Here is a 25,513-nt window from a genome sequence, read left to right as displayed (position 1 = left end):
AACAGTTGCCTCAAGGTGCTTTATATTGTCAACTAAAGGCCCCAGAGTAATACAGATAAAACTCCCACAATCAGACAACTCCCTATGGCCAAGACTTGGTGGTAGTGGAAAGGAAAAACTCCCTTTTAACAGGAAGAAACCTTTTAACAGGCTCAGGGAGGGGCGGCCATCTGTTACACTGGAGGTGGAGGTGGTGGTGGGGGGTGGGCACATATTAATAGTAACTAATGAAGTTATTTAATGTGATCATATTTAGCCTTAAGGTAGAAATGAACCATTGTCAGCTAAAAGCAGTGCTGCCTAAGTCAACCAGTAGGGGGCGACGGACCAGGAAACCTATGTTGATGTTATTAAATACAATATGATGTTAATATTTATCTTATGTAAAAGTCACAGAGGAAGATATCATATCAGTGCATTATCTCTGGTTTTAGAAAAATAGAGATGGCGTCAGTGAAAATGCACAACTCAAGACTCCCCAGTGAGACGTTACCAGCCAATAAGAAATATCACAGAGGATATGTCTTTTTATATGGTCTGTTGAGTGTCCATAATTCACATTGATGCTGAAGATACTGAAGATACTAACACATTTGTCATGTCAACTTAAGCATATATTTTTAGGTATTTAAGACATTCTGAAGACTGACACATCACAGGGACGACTCATTGGGGTTCATAGTTTGTGAATTTCACCCAATGTTTTTTTAAAACTTGGAACAACCGTAAGATTGCAGTGAGCAGACATAACTAAGATGGTGCCAAAATGCAACCTGAGCTGACCTGCAATGTGTTAGAGCCAGATAAGTGCTCTTAGTTTTTGGTGCAAATATGCCGCTCTGGAATAAAGAAAGAAGAGTGTAGGAGTTTGAAGAAGGAGTCCAACAAAGTATTTAGCTCTGCGGTGAGCTCACTCTCTGCTCTCTGCATTTATACTCACTTGCTTCACACACTTAATGTGTGTATAAATGTTGCTGAGTTTATAGCAGCTGCACACTCAGCAACACTAAGCCTCATAAATGTGTTTGTGTTTGGAATATAAGTGATGTGTTCATGTGTCAAAGATCAGTGATTAATGACCTACAGCCCTGCTTTCTTCAACTTCCTTACTTTCCAAGCATGTCACACAAATCAGCACTATCACCACACGTCACCATAAGTGACGGCAGCAGGCGGCTGTTGCAGCTCCCGCTTGACCTCACGGTAATAGGAAAACCATAACATCCTTGTCATGTGAAAGCGCTCGTTTTAAGCTGGATTTGGAGTCTTTGCACATTAGTAGCCCCGTTACAAAATCAGTAAGCTGTTCTTTTCAGCTGTTGTTTGATAGACTGAAAACACAGTGTTAACTGCTTTCGTAATAAGAAAATATTTGGTGATATTCTTTGCAAGTATTATTGGCACTGTGATAGCGTGGACACTGACATTCAGGCCAGGGTGCAGCCTGTTTTTTTTATCCGGTGACAGCTGGGATATGTCTCCCCAACCCGCAACCTTAAAGTGGACAAAAAATTGATGGATTGGCTTGGATGATGTTCCACTCAACTTACAGTGTTTGTAAGATGCACTTTTTCAGTTTCTCTGTAATTCTTTAACACAGAGAGCAACTAGGTTTAGTGTTGCAGAGAACACATCGATCAGCTACCACATTAAAACCACTGACAGGAGGATAATGTGCTCCATCACATTGCAGAAACTGCTTAGGAATGGTTGGTGGAACACCGAGGCATTGACCCGGTCTCTGAACCCCCCCAGATCCCAATCCGATCAGGCATCCGTGAAATGGACTGGAACAAACGTGATCCACAGGACCCAAAGGATCCATTGCCAACATCCTGGTGCCGGACAAGGACAACCCTGGAGGTCCTGTGGTCAGAGCTGTTTTGGCTGCAGTGACCTAGGCAGGTGGTTTTAATGCTTCAGCAAATGGGTGTAAGTTCCTTGCCATTATTTACCCTTTCCTACCTTGAGAAAATCATTACCACTCACATATCTGTCTATTAAAGCAACTATAATCAATTCAAAGAAAAAGAAAAGAAATAAAGGTAAATTAACAGATGTAATTTGAGAGACATTGTTGGAGCAATAAACTGCAGCTCTATACATCTTAAGTACCCTTTAGTTTTTAGTTTTTATCAAATGCCTTTCGTCAAGGTCATAATGGTACATATCCACTTAAGTCATAGTTAAATAAACCTCTTGAAATGAGAAACAAACAGTAGTCTGCCTTGTTAAGCCTACTGTTTGCTTGAGCCACACCTCTGGACTGACTTCCACCTTATGCTGATTTTACGTCATTACTCACAGCATGGTAAACTGCTGCTAGACTGTGCTGTTATAGTGTAAACTATTCGTTCTGAATGTTGCTTTGTAACTGCTGGATGTGTAAATCTGTATAGGTTACTTTTAAGTCTGTTTAAAAGTGGGATGAAAAGTCAAATAAAATTATTTCAGGTGTAAATGTGAAGCTACAGCTAGCTGGTGGTTAGCTAGCTTAGCATAAAGACTGCAAATAGGGAAAACCGCTCCTCTGATTCTATTTGAAGCTTTAAAAAGTTAGCTACCCTAAAGTTTATTCATGAACAGATTATCTAATATTTTGCCGTCTGCAAAGTCTAAAGAGAACAAGTTTTGGCTTTACTTTAGACTGGTTGAGTTTATCTTTCAGGATCAAATTTTCTGTCTATGCTAAGCTAAACTAATCGCTTGCTGACTCTTGTTCTATATTTGGCGGGATGAGAGTGCTATTGATCTTCTCGACTTACACTTGGCAAGAGAGCAAGTCAGTCGATTTCTCTAAATGTTGCTGTGGATAGAAAAACAAGGGTCAGTTTGTAATTTTAGCTGATATGGAAACAATAATTAGCCAGCATGTTTAGTAAAACCTCTACCAGTCCAGCTTAAACTGTGCTGGTGTTTCACACAGGCCCAGCACCCACATCTCATCCATCAAAAAGACACAGATTTTTCCAAATCCCTACCTGTCAAACACGCTTATGTATGGAAAGGCAAAGAAAAAGTGCTGCAAAAAGCAAGTGCGTGAGCATGCAGGCTGTCCCGGGCTGTCTGCTGACGTGCTGCAATGTGTTGCAAGCGTGTGTGACAGAAAGAAGGGGGTGAACGGGAGATAAAGAGAAAGAAAAGTAACAACAAAGAAAGAGCAGGAAGGGCGAGGGAAAGAAGGATAAAAAAGGGGGGGAAAGAATGAGCATTGGAAAAAAAGAAAGAAAGAGGGAGGAGAAAGAAAAGGGAACAGCAGAAAAAACAGAAAATAAGCAAGTCTTGCATGTGTGGTGGTTCCCAGCCCTGTCAGGGCCCTGTCAGCCTGTGATTTATGGCACCGAGACTGGGAGCAGTCTTCGCTGCCAGCTCAGTATTGTTACAACTGACAGCTAATGAGGCCGGACGGGCTTTCAAGCACAGCACTTAACAGAGGCCTCCATCTTCACGAGTCACAAGCTCGCCTCTTTCTTTTTCTCTCCTTCTTTCTCGGTCCCATTTATTTCTTCTTCTGGGGTGGCAGCAGCGTGGCGAGCTACCACAAGACTTCTGGGGGTGCAGGGAGAAAATAAGGGAGTCCGACAGAGATATATGGGCGGCACTCTGTTACTGCCGCGCTTCCACTCTCTTCATCCTACATGCTATTAAGCCAGAGGCTCAGCTCATATAAATGAGGGAGAGAGGGGAGAGATCCAGCCACTACACACTGCGTTGCACTTCTCCTCTCACTCCGAAATACCCCACTCCCTCTGAAATGACCCCGCCGAGCAGCCTCGAGTCTGACGTCTCTCTTCTCCGTCGACCTGTGTGCGAGCAAGTGTGATCTGCATGAAGGTAGCTGAAGTTTGCAGCCTCAGCTGCGGTGTCTTTTACCTTCCCTGGGCCGGGCTGCCTGGACCTCGTTCTATAATCACTACCAGAGTCTCTGGCAGAGCTCTCCTCCCCTCACTCCCCTCCACCTCCTCCCTCGGCCCCTGGTTTCTTGTCAGTCGTGATTAATGGCACTAGGGCCCCGGCGCGGCTTACACTGCCAGTTCCAGCGATGTTCCCTTGATACTTAATGAACTCTGACAAACTTCTTTTCCCTTGCTCTGTTGTTCCCTTTACCTTCCACCACCCCGCCCCTCTCTGTTTAAAATGCACAACACAGAGCTGCCACTGCGGCACCTTGGGGTTAGCTCTAGTCCTGTGCAAATTTCTCAGTAGGCCAACGTCTAAAAATAAAGCACCACAACCATTAAAGTGTCAAGACCTCTAGCTGTGTACAACCGCTAGTGGGTTGTTGGTGATTAAAGATTAACTGATGTTTCTTTTCTAATTGCCCCCTATTTCATTTTTGTTATTAGACGTAAGACTTTCATTTGGTTGGGTTTTTCCCATGGTCAGCCTTATCTGTTTCACCTTAATGGCAAATCTGCTGCGAGCCAGCAGGGACTGCCTGTGAAATGTTCAAATCTGGGCAGGCTGAAGTAGCAGGAAAATGAAGCCTTCTGCATGGTGTCCTCAGGGGAAATGAAGCAGTGCTCTTCCGATGGTCTCTGCCGCCACCTGCTGTTTACTTAAAGAAAGTGAAGCTTTGCACTTGTGAGCTTTTGCCTGCATTTCTAATTCACAAAGTTGGATCATATACGGTACTATGTGGGCTCGTTAGTGCGAGTTCCAGCTCGTCAACTCAACTCAGGCTGCAACAGGCAATGGCAACAACTGCACGGAGAGTAAAAATAGAGCCATCAGCGGCATTCAATATGTTATGATTTTGTCAACAGACCCAGCCAGCATTATTAGGTTTACAGTGGAAGCATCAAACATGGAGCATGAAGGCCTGAACTGGTCTTACAGTAGGTCAAGTGTTGCCCTCTGGATGGCTTTACAAAGCATAAAACTTGCTGTGGAGTAAGTGAAGATGAGTTGCGTACTTTTAAAAGCTGTATATGTTAATGTTTGGTGCTTTTAAACATCAGCTGTGAAATGCAGCGCACGTGAAACAAGAAGCACCAAAGCCAGTATTCACTTTGAATGGAATTATTATGTTTTGCATCTATTCATAGAAATCTATAGTGCAGTAAAAAACAAACAAAAAAAAACACCCATTTTGTTGTCAACTTGAAAGAAACGCAGCTGTGTAACATCAAAAAGGGTCAGAGGTCAAATGCGACATAATATTTTAATGCAAACTATAATGTGATATTCAGAATCTCCATAAACCAGCATCATTTTATCAGTGTTCCCAATAGAAACAAAGCCACCAGAATTTTAATCATAATCTAAGGTCATAATAATACATATTTGACCTTCAAGAAGAGGTCAGAGGTTCAAAGTAGTGTGATATTTAGAATCCCCATGTATCATTCCCTGTATTGGGAATAAGGCTTTGTGCTTATTTCTTTGTGGATTTGGGGTTTTTGTGATGTCTTAAGTTTTTGTGAGAATCCTACACTCTTGTTTGTCTCTCTTTACAAATGAATATGTACGTTAACGTTCTTAGCATATCCTTTGTAGTCTCAGTTTATCTTCTGGCCCTTCCTGGGTCTGGAATATTTAATTTTGTGATCTCTTTGTTTCCCTCGGTCAGGCCTCCTTGTCTGTCTGGTCTGTGTTTTGTCTCTGTGTGCATCTGTCCCTGTGTCAAGTCTGCATATCCTAGTCGCAATCTTAGTATTAATAATGTTTCCTGTTTTATGATCCTCTCTTGTCTACTGTGTGTTCTGTTGGGCCTAACTTTCCCATCTCGTTATTGATGATTTGATCCTGCTGTGTTTCCCATGTGTCTCCACTTCCCCATAATCGCCCTCCTGTCTCAGTCTCCCCCGTCCTTTGGCAGAGTGAGTTGTTTGGTTCCATCATGTTTTCTTGCTCAACATTGGTTTCGTTCTTATTTTCCCATTGAATTTGTATTTTCCTGTGGCTAGTTTTCACATCAAAAGGCCCTTTGTTCATTTTCACCTGCCTTCCTGTGTCTGCATTTGCCTTCAACACACCAAACTCTAGCAATATGCCTGTATGCATATTTTTAAATGGTCCTATATAGCATGACTATCACTTTGAGCCTCAGATCAATCTACTGATCTTGAATGAGAGGTCAAAGGTCAAATGTGACATGATATTTAAAACTTTTATACTGTACTTTCTATATGTGGATAATACAGAGCACACTTGTAACCTTCACAGTTTCTAAATTATGTTTTTGTGTTTATTTTTGACCAATAAATCATTAAGTTGACATTGAAGACCTCATTGGATGTAAGGCAAATTTGAATGGATTGTTAACAGGACCCACCTCTACACCTGTACAAGGTTTTATAAGATGATATAAGATAACCTTTATTAGTCCCACACTTGGGAAATGTGTTGTTTCACAGCAGAAAGTGGACAGTGCAAAGTTACAGTAGCAAAAATTAAGAAAAACACTGGAATAGGATAAGATAATAAAAATAAGATACTATGTACAATAGAATATGTTATATTATGTTATGATGTCAGAAAAAGAGGATTGCACTTAGTGTTATTGCACATGTGTAGATGTGTGTGTTTGGTCAGCTGTGAAGTCCTTGTTGTTGAGTCTGACAGCAGTAGGAAGGAAAGACCTGTGGAATCTCTCCGTCCCACACCGTGGGTGCCACAACCTGCCACTGAAGGAGCTGCTCAGTGCTGTCAGAGTCTCCTGCATGGGGTGGGAGATGTTGTCCAACAGGGAAGACAGCTTAGCCACCATTCTCTTGTCACTCACCACCTCCACTGGGTCCAGAGGCATCCTAGAAGACAGCTGACCCTCCGGATCAACCTGTTCAGTCTCTCCCTGAGATTTATTGTTTACAGACAGAAAGAATGACACACGCACACATGTCGTCTTTGACAAATATAATAAGACAAAAAGCTGAAGTTGCACTTATTGCTGTCCTCATTCTGCTTTATAATTGATCTTTCCTTGTATGTTACATGTTTGAAAAGTTTTTTATTTTATTTTGGGCTTGTTTTTTTTAAACTGCTCAACCAAATACTCTATACAAAGTCTGCATATTTCATATAAGCTATAATCTGACCCAGACTATATATGGGCCATTAAGTAAAGAGAATTTATTGGTTCAAGGTTCAAGGTTCTTTATTTGTCACATGCATAGTTATACAAGTATAACACACAGTGAAATGTAACCTGACACGCTCCTCGACATGTGCAAAAATTGGGGGGTAGGGGAAGAACATTATATATATATAGTATATATATTGGGTGAATGTGCAATAGTAGCAGCAAGCAGGTGAATTCTGTACATTAATAAGAATAGACATCTGACTATTTTACAGGATATACAATATAAACATATTTAAAATTAAAGGAATTTGAAATGTACATTGTGCCTGGTTTAGAGTGTCTGGAAGAGAGTCCTGTCTCAGTCAATTAGAGATGATGTGAGAGGGTGGGTGTGGGTGTGTTTAGGGCCCGGATGGCTTGGGGATAGAAGCTCCTTGGTGAAAGAACCCATTTCTTCTTCACTTGCACCTATTATGAGAATACTAGTATTTCATTTAAAATGCTTTATTCACTTTCACATTGATAAGTTGGTGGGTAACTGTGCTTTAGCTCTAGGTATTTAGTATTTAAAAGCACCACATGGATGTTTAGTGATAGAACTGTGATGTTTAAGTAGTTCATAAGACCGAAATGTGTCACCCTATATGAGAGTACTGAAAAAAACATTATTTTAGGTATTCACAGGTGATCCTAGCTTCTCCTATAAATATATACAGTTATAACAAATTTGCTTTGTTCTGTGCAAACATGTAATAACTCCACAGCAAACCACTGTGAAAAAGAGCCTTTGGGTTTTAACCATAGTCTGTGGCTGTCTTTCCTGTTGTGGCAGTGTCAGAGGTGTCACCTAATCAGCGTGATAATAACCCCCACCATATTAATCTCCTAGGACCTGGCGTCCACATATGTGGACACCACATTTTGGGTTATTTAGACCAAAGTACTCAATTTTGCTCTACAAGGGCCTGATATCCTTTTACAAGGACATTATACTGCTACTGTTCTATCAAAATTTTAAGTGAATATCCTCATATGTGGCTCTTATTTTTCTTAAAAACAAAAATAAGGTAAAAAAAATAAATAAATAAATAAATAAATCTGGTAATTCTTTGTTTTTACATACCCCAATATGCCCAAATATCAAAGAGAAATTAAAAATGCATGCCGTGGAAGAGTTCGGGTCTTAGGAGGTTAAAACTGTGGTGCACACAGTAAATCATCTGCCCTACAACACTAACAAAACAAAACTGCATCTTCAACTTGACCCCGTAGATAGCTCTGGCTCAGTGAGGGACATGCGGTTTGCTGGCTGTCCGCCAGAGGGCGCAAGTAAAAAAAGCAAAAGATGCCGCACAGTCAAAAGGAAAACGAAAAAGAAAGTACCGGAGGTGTTTCTTATTTGTGTTGCTGTCATCTTAGCAGAAACTACAGGTAAGATGTTGTTGAGCTACCGAAATGTGCCTTCCTGCATATTTAAACTATGTACCATCGCCGTTTCACATGCCACTAGCATGTTAGAAGAAAAGAGACTGGCTAAGGTTGTTTTACTTAGCAGTGTTAGCTAAACATGATTTAGTGTTTGGCCTCGTGTTAAGCTTTTAAAACGGACACTCAAGTGAAGGTTGAGACATCTTGATAAGGTCTGCCACTGAAAGAGGCTCCTTTCTGTGGGGCAGCAATAATGTAACAACTTATATCCCACTGTTGCTAAGCCACGAAGCCCATGAATCTGAATCCCATTCAAATATTTGGATTTTTTCATTTGGTTTAGTTGTATGTCGTACGTGGCTGTCCCATTTTAATAATTTTCATGCTACAGTCAGATGTTTAGGGTCTTTCCTTTTATTCGGCGTACATGTTTCGCCTAAGTGTGTTTTAAATTTAATCCAACGTTAACTTGAACTTTGAAATGCTGCAATGGTGGTGTGTTCGTTTATTTGAGGAAGCAGTGCACACAACTTGTTTTAAACGTTTAATACTGGAAGCAAACCCAGTTTCATTGTTTTTAAAGTTTGCAGCGTTAATAAATATATCCAACACTATTGTATATTAAAAAGCAAAAGGTTGTAGATCAGTAGAGAAATCAAAATTGGATTATATCTCTCCATATGTTTTTAAGTATTGTATTTATAAAAGCCATTTGAGTTAGCAGGGTTACCAGATTACATCTCTGCAAATCTTTACTAAGCAAAGCTGAAATGGCTCCATATCTAGCTCCATCAGGTCAAGTTAGTCAACAGGAAGTTTGCAGTTGTGGTCACAAGTTTAGACACACTCAGCATGGGCATAAATGTGTTGGATGCAATTTGGAGTTTTCAGTGAGCTGTTAGTGTGAAATGGTTGTACAGTCAGCTTTAATGATCGTATGAAAACAAGGGTTGGGTCCACAAATTTAAATTTATTTGGGATTTTCGTTGATCCACACAAGGTCAAGAGTGTACATGCAGGCTCAAATACATCATACGCTCACTTAGATATTTCCATAAATGGCGCCAAAAGTTCTACAATTTGTTTTAACTCGACAAGGCCAAGGACTTTTAATTTAGTCCTCATGACTGGTATGTTATCTTTGCCAAAAGATTTATTTGACAGCACTGACTGTATTCGCCGGTACTCAGCACAATGAGACAGTTCCAGGAGCACGGTGCAGATCTAAGGAGGAGAATTTCACAATTTGGGATGGTCTGTACGTAGGTGGAGTTATTCACACGTTTCACCACTTGGAGTCTTCTTCCAGACCTTGGCAAATTGTTACCCCACAGATGAGAGTAAATTCATAATGGGGTGTTCAGGAACTACTAAGACTCAAGCCTGCCATGATCCAGAAACTGCAGGAATACCAGTGAAGCCAGTTTTACATCACCATGTACTGAGAGGATGTCGACCAAGAAAGAAGTGATGCTCCCAAATCAACGCCTGTAAGCTTCACTGAAATCTGCAGCTGTCCACATGGGCAAGCCAAATGCCTTCTGGAGAAAAGTTTTAGGGTCAGATAAGGACAAGATTTAGTTATTTGAGCACAGTGACAAAATATATGTTTGAAGTGGTCAAGGCAAGGATTTAAAAACTTCTGAACCAGCTGCCAAGAATGGTGGTGACATCATGTTCTTGGGCTGTTTTGCTGCCCTGTTACTGGAACACTGCACAAAGTGGATGGAGTAATGAAGAAAGGGGGCTAACTCCAAATTTTCCAACTCAAATTAGCAGCTAGATGTTTAATAGTTGTACACAACTGTGTGTTGAAACAGAGCAGTGATCCCAAACACACATTAAAACTTGTTTTAGAACGGATAAAACAGGCTAGCACTAATGCTCTGGAATAGTTTTCTCAAAGCCTCGACCTCAAGTATGAAAACTTTAAACTGTGTTTAAAAGCCGAGTCTGTGCCGGGAAGCCTAACAATTTAGTGAACTCTGCCAATTCTGCCAAGAAAAGTGGTCAAATATCAAAGCTTGTTGGTGCTACTTAAGACATTAAATCAAATACAAGCAGGCCTGTATGTGTAAATTTGTGCCTGTATATACATGTGAGCCTCGTGGATTAGAGAAAGTCCAAAATAAAAATAACGTGTGCACCACACTCTTTTTTTTTTTCTTTTTTTTTTCTCTTAAGATGTGTACTGTGCAATCTTCCACCCCAGAAAAAGAACAGTTCAAATAAAATAATTAAAAACACAAAATTACAATGACATTCATGCTCATAATGATTTTATGGAAACATCTGACCACAAGTGGATATAGAAATCTATCCTATATTAATATATCTAAATATCTAATTAGTATTAACACACCTGAACACTGCCCTGTTGAGAAAGAAGTGGTGTGCAGCACATCAGTAAGTTTGAATCCAGCCTTCTTTCCTCCACATGCTGTAACCTGTAGACATCGATTTTTTGACATCAGTAAAATGAGTGGTGTTGTTTCTCATGCTGTAATGGTTCCAGCACAAATAAGATCCTGTAGAAACAGCTTGAGCGTGTAGAGACAGAAACAACTTGTCATACTTGGAAAACCACAACCACTGGAGGGGAGATTAATTTGTAACACAGTTTAAAACCAGAGACTGTAGAGCTAATGAACTAATTATGTCACTCGCTAGTTGGTGTCGTCTTGTTGTGAAGCTGACATTACTAGCTATCACCATGTTTCCAAACTGGATCTGAAGACTCGGGGGTGGAGCTGAACAGAAAACTCTCTCTCTCTCTCTTTTTTTTGTTCTTTTTTGGTTAATCCGTTTAACTCTTGAATCAATTGAGCAGAAAACTCAAGGGATGAACCAGTGTTGTTTCTGCACCTAACAGACAACTGAGCAGAGACTATATTGAACTCTTGCCTTTTGTCACTTTGTTACTGGCAGCGTGTCACAACAAGTCATCATAAGTTCTCATTTGTTTAGTTACATCTATGAGAAATGACAAAGATAACAGTTTTACAGGCACAAAGAACTATTGGCTGAAACAGAGGACAAAATATTAAGTAGATTAAGTAGCAGGCCTGAAAAACTATCTAATGCAGATGAGCAGAATATGAAAGTTATGTTCCTTAGAAATAGGAAAAACTCCAAAGACCTGAAACAGGACTTGAGGCCCTTTTGTTGATCCCACCAGTTCTTTGCTGAGGTCGCATCAGAAATGATCTCAGTGAGAGGGTAGCTGTCAAAGCCATTCTGAAGGAAGGGAAACGGGGAGAAAAGACAGAGATTTGCCAAATTACGCAAGGACTGGACTGAAAATATGTGATAACAGGCCTTAAGGAGTGATGAATCCAAATTTTATTGAAGCAGTGTGGGATCAACATAACAGGAAACTGAACAAAAGGCAGAAACATCGAAAGAAGGAGTTTGAATCTCCTTCGGGAAGCCTGGAGAACAATTTCTGAATCACTGTCACTCAGTGACAAACGAGCTCAGTATACTCCAGTTTAAAAAACCAAACAAACAAAAATGGACTAAACACCAGCCAGCCAAGAACATGTCTTCATTCATTTGGCGACAGATGTTGCACATTAAAACTACAAATCGACTAAAAATCTATGAACAGACCAGGATGCTGTTGTTTGGTTTTTTTCCGATGTGTTAGGACTTTTGAAGTTATTGAAGTCAGCTGCTTGTCAGCTTAAATGTCAAATTCAACTTTTTGCTTGGAAAAATTTTTTGTTGCTACTTCCATGGCGCGTTTGAGTTTGTGTTGGCTCGCGTTCTGACCATTTGCACGTGTTTTCTTAAGTGGCAATGCGTTGAGCTGTCTCTAGGCCAACGGTGCTCAATCCTCTTTAAGTGTGACAAGGTCACAGCTGATGTCTGGCTAAGCCTGAGCTGAGAGGAGATAAACCAGTGAGGTAGAAGGAAGCTCCAGTGTGTTACTGCTGCACTTTGTGGCCCGCTGGCAGGATAGACAGTTGTTCTGCGACATGTAGCTGGATGATTGTGTGAGCATTTGATTGTAATTAGGACCGTCGGTGTGAAAACACCAGAAGAGAAGCTCCATCTGCTCATTATTTTCACATGCTGTCTCTCCTGTCTTCTTGCCAGGATGGCACAGTGGGGTGCCGTATTCTCAATAATTGCTGCTCTTGGTGGAGCAGCGCTGTTGGCCTCTGTGCACAAGATTGATGAGGGGCACACTGGAGTTTACTACAGGTGAGCTGTTTTACTTGTTATGTGGGAGATTAGCGTTACACTCCTCTGTTGCACAACTTTCCAGAATCAAGCACCTGCTTCAGATCACTTTGCTTTTAGCATCTTGTCTGTCCCACGGTGAGCACTGTAATTACCAGCTGTTAGCTATTATAAGCCATCTTAGCTTCAGGATATTTTGATGTCATCACTTGCATGGACATGCAGTAAATAATTGGTTCATTGCATATTTTTCCTGTTTAATTGGAGCTCTTTACACAAATGAGTCCTCTGAAGCCTGGAAAATTTCTAGGTTGATGTTTCTAATTTGAGGTTGGAAGTTTTCTGTTTTAATGATTTTACTGATTCTAACTGTGTGTCACACAGGGGAGGGGCTCTCCTGACCACCACGAGCGGTCCTGGTTTCCATCTTATGCTTCCTTTCATCACCACATACAAGTCTGTGCAGGTGAGTCATGCCGGTCCTTTTATTGGAACTCTCAGGTTAATAATCTGAACATTGCTCGCTTTATGTCACATTTTGTCTGTGGGATACAAAATAAATAAAAAGAGTATAAATATTATTAATGTCATACTGTTATTGGTAACACAAAAGTAAACAATTTCACGGTGATTTTGCAGTAAAACAAACAATATTTCCTTACCTTGCGTCATAAATATGCTGTGCTTTCCATGGGGTGGGCTGTATTATGGAGTGATGATGTGAATGCTGGATGTTCTGTTGTTCAATTGTTCTTTTCTTTGAATGAATATCCATGTGAGGAGGATTGTTCTCCCCATGCAAACTTATGAAAAAATACCACCAAAGTCTTATGTGACCATATAAGCCAAGTGTAAATGATTTCTTTCTTTCTCAATCACTGTTTAAACATAACTTTCAAAAGGTGTGTGCAGAGGAGTGTCTCCTCTACTGTAAAATATAAGTGGGCATGGTTAAGCCATTATATGGCCCGCTCCCAGAAGATTACAGTGTACTTGCAACGTAAGATGGGAAAATATATTAGACACATGAAAAGCTCTTTGTTTAGCTTCACACTAAGTTGTTATATCTTCAAACTGTATTGCGTTTAAAACAAAAGCAGTCTGAGTAAAGATTAGCACGGTGAAGCCAAATTTTGTTAAACATTAATCACTTCCATGACCTTAACAGCAAGTTGGGCCACCTTTAGCAGCAGCTACAACCAGACGCTTCAGGTAACTGGAGCTCGGTCTCTGGTGTCAGTGTCCACCCTTCTTGTAGCCCTGTAGGAGAGAAGCTTCTCTTTTCAGATCCAGACACTCGTCTCTACAGAATGTTTTCATACACTGTTCATTCTTGATTGTTGATCTCTTCTTTCTTTTCAGGGACTGGCTGCAAAATACGCTAATCATAAACAAAGCAAAGATGCTTTGTATCAGATTTAGCTACAAGCTACTACCTGCAGTCGTTGGGGAAAAATGAAAATGCAGTTTTATGCAATTAGTGGTTTGAATGCAGCTGATGGTAATCAAGAGTTTCTTGTTAAAGCTGAAGTAACTGATCAGGTTGAGTTCTGTCTTTGTTTTGGCTTTAGTAGCTAGGGGCATGGATATTATTTGTTTTCCATACAGCCCAATTGCTTTGAGGTAAACCACTGTATTTGTGAAACATTATTGCTTCTAGCAAGGGGGTTATGGTTTTGGTAGCCTTTGCATGCATGTTATCGTTCTGTTTGTAGCTCAGTAATAATCATATTGTTCCAAGAAACTGGACAAACCGCAAGACTTTTGGAAAAATGTCCTTTGGACAGATGAGACTTAAGTGGAGATGTAATGCAGAGTGCCACAGGTGGTGAAAACCAAACACAGCATATCAGAAAAACACCTCATATTAGCACGGTGGTGGGGGGCTGAGGACCTGGGCACCTTGCTATCCTAGTATCATAGGGTCAAATCTGTCTGACAGCTTAAGCTCGGCCAAAATTGTGTCATGCAGCAGGACAATGACCCCAATGATGTCACATGCATGAACAGGACCAGATCAATGTTTTATTGTGTCCTTATGTATGAAGCTTTGGGACTGAAAGAGGGTGCGCTTTATTTTCTGCATGACTGTGCATAGACAGAAATATGATGCAGAGATAGCGGTCTACGTCCTGAAAGATATAGAATAAATATTTCTGAGAAACACTGAGCAGTGTATTCTTTCCATTTTTGGCGAGTGCGTATGACAGCTGTGAATGGAGGCGTAATTCATCATTCCTCCTTGTGAACATGATATCTTAGGGATTAATGGAATGTTTGGCACAAGCATCGAGTTGAACTGAAGGTGGAGCTGATTACAATTTGGTGGTCACAGGTCACTGAGGGCTCAGTGACCTCACAAAGGACATTTTGACTATGACTGATGAAGTGATGCCCTTTTACGTCCAAAAGGTTAGAGGTCAAATTCACTGTGGCATCACGATGATTTCCAAAAAGACTGTTAGTTGGGGTTATTTGGTGTTACAACCAAAAAATGTCCATTACTCTTGTTAAATAATCCCATCCTTCCATCCAAGTCATCCTCCATCCTCCATATTTTGTCTCCATTTCTGTCTTCATTTATTTATTTGTACTATTTGTATTTATATTTTCTATTTCTATTGTAGAGAAAGAGCTATCAATCTGTCAATCCTTTCCGTGTCCGGGCCGGGTGAGGTTTCCCGTGTTGAGGCAAATTGTATATATTAATTGGCATCTGTGGGTGGACAGCAAAGAAAGAATTTCATTGCACAGAGAAATGCCCTTTCTCTTGTGACACATGACAATAAACACTTTGAATCTTGAATCTTCTGTAATGTTAAGACAAAGACTGCAGGACCACATCTCATCATGTGTATACGGAGTGCTCTTGAGTCCTGATATTAGCAGGGAATGATCTCCACGTATTTAGAATTAAGACCACATTAATTAGGCTTACGAGGAGAAACAAAATGACTCCAGACTGAGATGTTGGTCAGGCTCTCTGTGGTGCTGCACTGGTATATAATTACAATGTGATGTCCTGTTGCTGTGTTTCCTCTGAGTCCTACTGGTTGAGTGTTTTTATTAGCATGTTGGAACCAATAAAAGGAGTTTGAAGTGTTGAAAAACAACATGTCGAATATGTGATCTTTATCTCGTAGACGACGCTGCAGACAGATGAAGTGAAGAACGTACCATGTGGAACAAGGTTAGTTTGCTGTTTTTGGATGTGGTTTCGAGCCTTATTAAACTCAGCATTTATCATGACACAATAGAGACTCCCACACACAACCTCCAACGCTGCAGGGATCAGAGGTTCACCAACGTGTGTCTGAACAACCAAAAAAATAGCCCCTGTCAGTTCACACTGGTGTTTGGGTAAAAGCTTTTGAATGATATGCTGCTTTTTTGTCTCTGTTTTCAGTGGAGGAGTGATGATTTACTTTGATCGCATAGAAGTGGTGAACTACCTCATTCCATCGGCGGGTAATTTCAGCGTTTCACCACACAGTGTGTTTATCCTAATATCATCGGGACAGCTGTAACTCCATATATAAAAATGTAATTTTTAAAACTTCTATCTCTACAGTGTATGACATAGTGAGGAACTTCACTGCAGACTATGACAAAGCCTTGATATTCAACAAAGTTCACCACGAACTCAACCAGTTCTGCAGCGTTCACTCTCTGCAGGAGGTCTACATCGGCCTGTTTGGTGAGGGGCGCGGGGGCTTCAGGGCGCCATTGTTAACAGTTGGAGAGCCAGAAGTGTTTCAGAGCTTTTCATCTTTACCTGCCTTTTTTGCACACTTTTCCGCCACAGACCAAATTGATGAAAATCTGAAGTTGACGCTACAAGAGGATCTAACAAACATGGCGCCTGGACTTATCATTCAGGTAAAGGCAGAGGATCAGACAGACCCCAGGCCAGAATGAAGTTCAGTGTGATTGTAAATATGAGGTCAAAGCTTTGTCAGTTCCAGTTTGCTGACAGCACAGGGTGTACCACACAGCAGGGCTTTCTTTGCATTAGCTGACTCGACAAAACCCAAGACTCAATGAGAGATAATGGGGAATGCATGATCGGGTACACCCTTTGAATACCAATAAACCCTACTGAGCCTTAAAGTCTAGACCAGACTTAGAAATCAGGTCTAAAAAGTTTTTCTACATTACTAATTAAGTGCATGGTCATTTGTAGTAATGTGCAGTTCTTACTGCTCCAACATATACTCATACTACAGTATAGTAAAACACAGCTCTACAGGTTTGCATATTCCTCTGTCCTCTCTCAGACTCTGTTCCATGTACATCATGTACATGGAAACATTACCTGCTCTGGATCAGTCAACTTATATTATGCTAACATTGTGATCCACATTGTGATTTCTTATCATAATGTCTCATCATACAGTCCCGATCCAGTTTAAGGCCACTTGAAAAATGTTAAAAAGTCATATTTTGCATGGTTGGATCTTAACACGTTTCCAAGTAGAGCTTCAACATGCAACAAGAAGAAATGGGAGTGTGACAAAACATTTTTTGAGCATGCAATATATTGAGAAAAAAAAAACACTTAAACTGAAACAGGCTGTTTTACAGCTGATCAAAAGTTTAGGATCACACCTCCAAAAAACCCTGTAAGCCCCTCAAAAGTTCCAAACATGAACTCAGTAATGAGCAGCTCCACCGTTTTTGTTTTCACTTCAAAAATCAGTTGCGGTATGCTTAATGCAAGTGTTTCCATGAGGTGAGTGGGACCATTTCACCAAGTGGTAGATGAAGACGAAGGCGGCAGCATGAAGGGCATCTACTGTCTGGAACTGTTGTCCATTTTTGTAATCTTCACTTGCCATCCATCTCTAAAGGCTCTCAATTGGATTTAGATCAAGGGAACAAGCAGAATGGTCCAAAAGAGTGATGTTATTATCCTGGAAGAAGTCCCTTGTCCTGCAGTCATTGTGTACTGTAGCGTTGTCCTGGTGAAAAACACAGGCGTTAACACAAAGACGAGAGCCCTCAGTCATGAGGGATGCTCTCTGTGACATCTGGACATGTTTGATACCCCTGCACCTCCTCAAGCTTCATTGTTCCACTGAAGGAAAAAGCAGAGAAGAAAATGTTCTTCCAACTTTACTGACCCATGTTTGGTGCTCTCCTCCAAAGTCCAAACAGTTAGTTTTGTGGCGTTCAAGGAGGCGAGGCCTTTGAAGACATTTTTTGTCTTTGACGCCCTTCAGTCTCAGATGCCGTCTGATGGTTATGGGGCTGCAGTCGGCACCGGTAACAGCCTTAATTTGGGCTGAGGATCCAGTGTCTTGACGGACAGCCATGAGACAGTCATGACAGTGTGACTATCTGACAGAAAATGACAATGAATCCACATTTTTGCACAGATTTGACCTTTTAAAGCATGTGGTCCTGAACTTTTGATCAGCTGTAAAACAGCCTGTTTCAGTTTAAGCTTTGTTTTTAATAAATTGCATGCTCCAAAAAATGTTTGGTCCCACTCCCATTTCACCTTGTATGTTGAAGCTCTGCTTGGAACTTTATTAAGATCCAAACATGCAAAATATTTTTTTTGTTGTTGTTGCCATTCAAGTGGTCTTAAACATTTGACCAGGACTGTATGTTATTATGTCTTCATTAAAGTGGAAGCTGTGGCTTTAGTCTCTGCATGCCTTGTTAATTAGCATACCTTTGTGACTGAGTAAGACTGTGTTGATAAGATAACTTGGTTAAAAGAGTTTATTTACATTATAAAGAAGGCCTGACTGTAGATCTGTCAGCCGTTTTAAAATTGCTGTTGCTTAACCTTCCTAAGATCTTCATTTTGTTTGCTTACTCTGTAGAAGAAGCAAAATGTAATCATGCTGGTGCAGCTAGAACTCCTCCGAAAAACAGTCAGTGCCAGATGTTCAATCTCACTTCCAGCCTTTGTGCTGCTTTAGCTTTCTCCTTGTTTTTGTTGCTGGACACATGTTAGAGTGGTGTCTGTGTCCTCTAACGGTTGCCAAGAGCACCAACGAGAGTTATTCCTAGGTTACTGATGCAACAGAAATTACAGTTCGTCTGGGAAATGAAACACTAGTTTATTATACAACTGAGCTGTCTGAGTCAAACAAAATGCAATACATGGTTCACATTTGTGAATCAAATTCTGACCTGTAGATATTTATTATAAAGGATTGAATTTAGTTATTCCGAGACGTTCGGATTGGTCCAACCCCAAACCTGATTTTAATGTTTTTAGAGTACACATATTATATAAAAAAGACACTAGAGGCTTTGTGTTGTCTTTTTAGCTTGGATGCTTTCACTTTCAGTTTAGGTGAAGTTCCCTGAGGGGCGTTATTATTCATCCTCTGTCGACCTTTTCTGATCTTGAATGCTGACTGAATATCTGGATGGCAGGGGGTCTGACTCTGAATCATTCCTTTGGAAAGTGCCAAATGTTTTCTTGTTCTAATAAAGGGAAAGCTCAAATGAGGCGACAGAGAGGAACATTACACATTTGTAATCATTTACACATGATAATTTTAGCCTAATTAAACCCAGTCTTCAGTCCATAAAATTGATTTACAAAGGCTCTCTCCCATAGTTTGGATCAAATCACAAAACAGTGTTTCTTTAAAGTTACAAGGGAGCCTGATGATTTTTTTTTTCTTCTTCCCCACTGTTAATTCACCTCCTCACTGCACTCATCAGTGTAGCCATGTGTCAGTCCGGAGTGTTAAGGTCTTCACTGGGCATTACTCCTCCACACATGGTTACTCTAAATCAACAGGAACTGCTGAAATAACAGTTTCGGTTGAGAGTTCTTAAACAGGACTTCACTGGGCCTGGGCTCCTCTCCAGCAGGAGCTTCTCTGGTGGTAAAAAGCTCTTTTTATGGTCTTGTTGGTCGTTGCATTCCATCTGAATGTTTTTCTGTCCCGTTTATCCACAGGCGGTCCGTGTCACAAAGCCCAACATCCCAGAGAGCATTCGCCGGAACTACGAGCTTATGTGAGTTTTGTTTTTTGATTTGTTTTTCTTCTAATTATTCCACAAGGAATATGAAATGGGGAGGAAAAAATAATATGATTCTTCTAGACTTCTCCTTTGGGGATGTTTATAAGGACTGAATGAGAAGAATATAAAAAAATAACTTGAAATTAAATAATTTAATACACTTAAGTCTTCCATGGACGCCCATATGTTGTTACATAACGGACAGAATTTAGATGGTACTTAGTCATGTGGTCTTTGTTACCCGTGGGTGCATTTACTCTATTACACAATACTATGTGTAACTCTGACTTGTCTTACTGGGAAAGCATGCTTAAATGAAGATCCTTTAAGCTCTTTATGCGAGGCGATGGCAAACATTCAACGCAACTGTAGAAAAGTGAATAATTCACAGAGATCTGTTGTGTGTGAACATGTAGCAGAAGATCCACAGCAGTGAAGTGAGCACCCACATTCACTCTGACCTTAAAACAAACTACTTTAAATCATCACAACATTAATAATGACCCTAAATCCATCAGAGCAGAACATCATGTGTAGACCTGCATATGTGATCACCATCACTTACTCACTACATTTGTTAAACATTCCATAGCACGACATTCAAACAGATTTCTATATTCTTTCATTACTACATGGAAAACTGTGTAACTGTGACCCACTGCCACCAGCACAACTAAAAGAAAAAACACACAACTGAACTCTTGACCTCATGCTGGTGGTATACGCTCCTACAGACGGCACAGGTGAGCTGTTGTCCACTTGGAGTCTGTGTGAAGGACGCGTGTGTGTTTGGTGTCACATGGACAGGCTGAGTGGTCACAAAAAAAATCATCGGTGTGCTCGTGGACTTGTTTGCTGCTTTCCTTCAGGTTCTTACAAAGTTTACGGCAGTCAGACGCCCATGTTGTGCATACTGACAAAATAGAAACTGTGGTTTCTATGTTGGCCATAAGTGAGAGAACGGAGGTAGAATAAGCAGTAAATCAGCTATTTTTGCCCCGATGTAGGTACAGCATTCATATCAACCTGTGAGTGGAGGGAAAGCAGTGCTGAAGCTCTGAGTTTTATTGGGAGCTCCTCTCTTATTCACATGTGGTCACTACAACGGAAACGCAACATATTTTTGATTCGTCTCATTTATTTATTTTAATTTTTTTAATTAATTTTACACACCAGATGCTCTTTCTGACACAACACCTCTGATCTGATTCTCTATTCAGTGATGTTTCTTATGAAAGGCAAATGTGTTGATACACCGTAGAGCTGTGAAGCATCCAAGTCTTCCAACTCAAACATGGGGCTCTACCTGCCGTGGCGCTTCTGAATAAGGGAGCAGCCAAAACAAGCTTGTGCTGCTGAGGAGTTCGATTGATAAAACTTTTTGGGTGGGAGCCTAAAAAAGTGAGTTTTATTTTTCTGACCTTCTAAAAAGTGGAGGTTCTTGGTTAAGCAGTGATGTGTGTGTAAGAGTTAAAAAGCTGCACGGATTAAAACCAACGTTTTTTTCAACTCGTTGATGCAGTCATGGAAAAACTGGACCCAGAAGGGAAACGGCTCTAGCCAAGGGCTCTGCAGTAACTCACATCTATTTAAGCAAAGAGTGTATGCATGCATGCATGAGTGCATGTGTGCATGCGTAAAATTATGAAGAAATGTTCACACTAGCCACAACAGTGAGCTGTGTACTTCGACAGCTTGATAAGAATCTAGTCTCTTGTAATAAACTGATTCCTTTTTAAATAAGTCTCCAGTATCGCTACTTTCACTTTGTTAGATTCGGTCACTAAAGTACCTTTCTGACCTGTGGGAGGCAGTAGCATCTGTATTTCTGGTACTTTGTTTAGACAGCAGCACAGGAAGTCAGGCTTTTTATCCTGTTTTCCTCTATAACTGCTGTTTGTGGAGGGTAATTAGATCTTCGATTCACGTGTTTCTTTCAGTTTTGTTTCCACGACAGACTTCGTTTTGGTTTTTGTTCTGGACAGTAATAAAAACATCGTGAATTTGAAACTTGAGATCATAGTGTTACAAAAGGCAGTCCAGTCTGTGGGAAAGGCATTAGTCATTAGTCTCCTGAGTGGACACTAGTGGCTCCTCTGAGGCTGAAGGTAAAACAGAGAATTAGTGTGCAGGAATTTTGCTGCAAGACGTGGTTTGGATGCCAGAATAACAGATTTGAGATAAAGGTTTGGAAAGTTGTGGGGGCAGACGCAGGGTTGAGCTCCTTTGCCAGTGTCTGAGTGCTGTGTCATGCCCTTCCACAAACCTTGGAGCTTCTTTGGTAATGATGTTGATTTCTGTGGAAGTTAATATTGAAACAAACCACAGACATCCGGCAGCAAGCAGCTCCCAAAGTCAAGCTTGCACACAGAAGTCACATGTAGCTCTCAGTTAAAGCATTTTTGTTTTGTTTTGTTTTTTATTAACTGCTCTTTAACATGTTCGCAGGGAGAGCGAGAAGACCAAGCTGCTGATCTCCCAGCAGACACAGAAGGTTGTGGAGAAGGAGGCAGAGACGGAGAGGATTAAAGCGGTGATAGGTGAGAAACTGAAGCGAGACTGTCGTGTTGAGAGCGCTTTGTTCGGAGTTAGTTGCACTCAACGTGCTAACATGCTTGGATGTTTTGGGGTTTTGTTTTGTTTTTTGTAGAGGCTGAGAAAGTGGCTCAAGTTGCAGAAATCAAGTTTGGACAGAAAGTCATGGAGAAGGAAACGGAAAAAAGAATCTCTGAGATTGAAGGTTTGTATCCAGCAGTGAAGGAAGAAGAAAGAGGAGCGATTGTGGTGCTTTGCATTCAGCGAGGAGAAACGATTCATTCATCACCAGCATGAGTCAGAACCATTGATACAATGTAGGAGGGAGACATGCTTTTACTGTGTTATTGCCAAATTCTGACCCTGCTATTCAAATGCGGTGGCAGAAATGGAGCCTCATCAGACCAGGCAACATTTTTCTAATCGTCTAGCCTCAGCTTTCTGTTCTTAGCTGATAGGAGTGACACCCAGTGTGGTCTTCTGTTTCTGTAGCCCAGATGCAGATATCTTGGCTGGACACGCTCTGTGTTTTGAAATACTCCTCTGCATACCCTGGATATTGGGTATAAGTTGTTATTTGATATACTGTTGCCTTCATATCAACTCAAATCAGTCTTGCTATTCTCTTGATGGCATTTTCACCCAGATAACTGAGGCTTACTGGATATTTTCAAACCATTTTCTGTAAACACAAGAGATGCTTGTGTGGGGAAAATCCCAGCAGTTTCTCAAATACTCAGAGCACATGCAGTCACTTATATCATCATTCTGATCCTCGCTTTGAACCGCAGGTCGACTCGATTACATGCAAATACACAGATTTTCTGCTGACTGCTCATTAGTTTAAATGTCTAGTTGAACAGGTGTACCTAACAAAGTGGCCAGTGAATGTCTGACGTCAGTGTTTCATACAAATGCACTTTTATTAAAACAGAATGATTTCATAAGAATGACTTGATTTAATTTACTGGGCTCATTTTTAAAGTATTCTGTTTAAATTTTAAAGGGATCCTATTTCTTTGATCTCTAAAATGAATGTATCCATCGAGTGAACTGCATTGTGAGTACGGTACAGGTACAGTTTTATAAATCTGATAATGGAAAGTGTAAAACTCAGCAGTAAGTACTGCCACATGTTTGCTCTTTTCCAAGGGCATTTGTTTTGGCTGCTGCATTTGGGAGTTAGCGGTTGGGTCAAATACATATTTGCAGAAAATCCTCCAGCTTCCCGCTCTCTGACGCCTACGGTAGAGTTTTTGTTAAACTGCCATGCCGCTAATGATTCATATGAGTTTGTGTTTGTGGTTCATAGACGGTGCTTTCTTGGCCCGGCAGAAAGCCAAGGCTGATGCAGAGTTCTACACGTCTCAGCGAGCGGCTGAGGCCAATAAGGTAAAGACACAAACACATATTGTGGTTGACAAATGTGGGCTGCAAAATTACCTTCCTTCACTGGAATCCTGTCGCTCCCTCTCACAGCTCAAGCTAACACCAGAGTACCTGCAGCTGATGAAATACAAGGCCATCGCAGCCAACAGCAAAATCTACTTTGGGAGCGACATACCACAGATGTTTGTGGACTCTGGCTCAGCAGGGAGCTCCATCAAGGCCTCGGCAGCCATGGACATTGTTGCCGAGCACATCATGGACCTGGATTAGGCAGGAAAGTAGTGGCACCTGCTGGAATGTTCAAAGGCAGAGCACTATCAGCTGAAGGAGATCTGCCTACTGGGGGTCTGTACTTCTCAACACATCTGAATTACTGCTAGGAATCCCTGTTCTCCAGCCTCAGAGCAGACAACATGAGCATTCGCTCTGTCCTGATGGCCACTGAAGTCCTCTAAACACAGTGTGATTAAAATCCGTTATTGTCATTTAGCAAAATAAGAATTTAAAAACATGTCCTTGCTACTGCTGCTGCTCAGTTTTTGATTTTTTTATGGTCTGTGCATCAAGCCTACGTAGCCAAAGCATCAAGGATCCCAAATCCATCAATACTTTGTTTGTACCATCCATTCCACTAAAGTAATGGCTGTATTCCTCAAGCATGCCCACAGCCAACAATGTCAAAGGTTGTTCTTTTTAAAGGGTACCTTTAAACACTGCCCGTCTCTATGGGGAAGTCAGCTGATTGGTCTCATTCATGTCAGGGTAGATAAACATGCTTTAATTAGTTTTTGATACGGTCATTATTTAAAAAGCAAAATAACCATCACAAAGCAGGTTGAGCGTTTGGGTGAATGTTCTGCAGAAACCATGCTGTTACTCAGTTACGTGTTTCACATTTCCACACAGACTGTAATCAAGAGTGTTTTTTTTCTCTGCTCTCTGCCTGAAAGACGGACCAAATGTGTCTCTGAGGATGAATGTACTGAGGTAGCTGTTCACTGTCACATTTGACAACATCACTGGATCGCTGCAGTTTGTTTTTTCAACTTGTTTTGAACGCTGGATTTGTGCACCTGTGTGAAGTTGTTATATATTTTCTGTATACGTGTTTCTCACATTGAATAACTGATTAAGAGACTATTTGTTTCTGGAGTTTTCTTCTTCTTTTTCCACCCCCACTGTGAAAGAAATATGACATAACCAAAGTATTCATGTGTGACATCAGCTTCTCACAAAACTATTAAGCAAAATTTTTATGCAACCAATTTCGTGGGCGTCCTGTAAGACTCTTCATAAGACAAGAATTAATAATTGCCTTTTAGTCTTTGGTGGCGTGACGCAGCTGTGGAGGAGGAACACTCTAGGATGTAGTAATGATGATGAGTTTTTAACCATCCATAAACTCAGTCTGTAGTTTTCTGTTACTCACTTCAGTGATCTTATAAACGTCATACGATCCAGTGATTCTGAAAACAATCTGTTGGGAAATCTTCATGAGTCCACGTTGAGTCATCTCTGAGGTTTTACAGCCAGGACGGTTTGCAGAATGCACGACTGAGCGCTGATAACCATGTGCTTAAATTTCCAAAGAACCAATTGGTGTGAAGGACCGACTGGTTTAGGGGAATTGGCGTGCTTGGTATAAGCAGCGTCACTGTGAGCAAATATTTCTTTAGGCCAGGAGCCAAATGGCATTTTTACAAAAAGTTATTATTATTTTAAGATTTTCCGTAATCTGATTCGTCTGTCATTTTTTAATTTCTTGTAGCTATATCTTCACATCATGTGTTAGTGGACACACTTTTAAAGAAAGTGGACCACTTTGCTGTCAGTGATGTTTTTCAAAGGGACTGGCACCCACCCACGCAAATGTTTTTGTACTGACTTCAGCTGTGAATGTACAATCAAGGCATTGTCTTCTGATAATAAAGTACTGTGTTTTCTTCTTTG

General features: G+C 40.8%; 1 protein-coding gene across 1 annotated transcript; it reads left to right on the top strand.

The window, feature by feature from the left end:
- The first annotated feature begins 8,372 nt into the window (after nucleotides 1-8,372).
- On the top strand, nucleotides 8,373-25,513 carry erlin2 (ER lipid raft associated 2). Its single transcript, XM_085424804.1, has 12 exons — nucleotides 8,373-8,458; nucleotides 12,557-12,664; nucleotides 13,028-13,109; nucleotides 15,787-15,833; nucleotides 16,050-16,111; nucleotides 16,215-16,340; nucleotides 16,449-16,522; nucleotides 19,575-19,633; nucleotides 22,088-22,179; nucleotides 22,290-22,379; nucleotides 23,487-23,566; nucleotides 23,654-25,513. Exons 1-12 carry the CDS (start codon nucleotides 8,373-8,375, stop codon nucleotides 23,831-23,833), a joined length of 1,086 nt encoding a protein of 361 aa, XP_085280930.1. The 3' UTR covers nucleotides 23,834-25,513.

The sequence above is a fragment of the Rhamphochromis longiceps genome, linkage group LG12, assembly GCF_057381845.1.
Source record: "Rhamphochromis longiceps isolate RC_006_pf linkage group LG12, R_longiceps_female_GT1.1, whole genome shotgun sequence".
NCBI classification, from domain to species: Eukaryota; Metazoa; Chordata; class Actinopteri; order Cichliformes; family Cichlidae; genus Rhamphochromis; species Rhamphochromis longiceps.
This window is presented reverse-complemented; position numbering and strand designations above follow the sequence as displayed.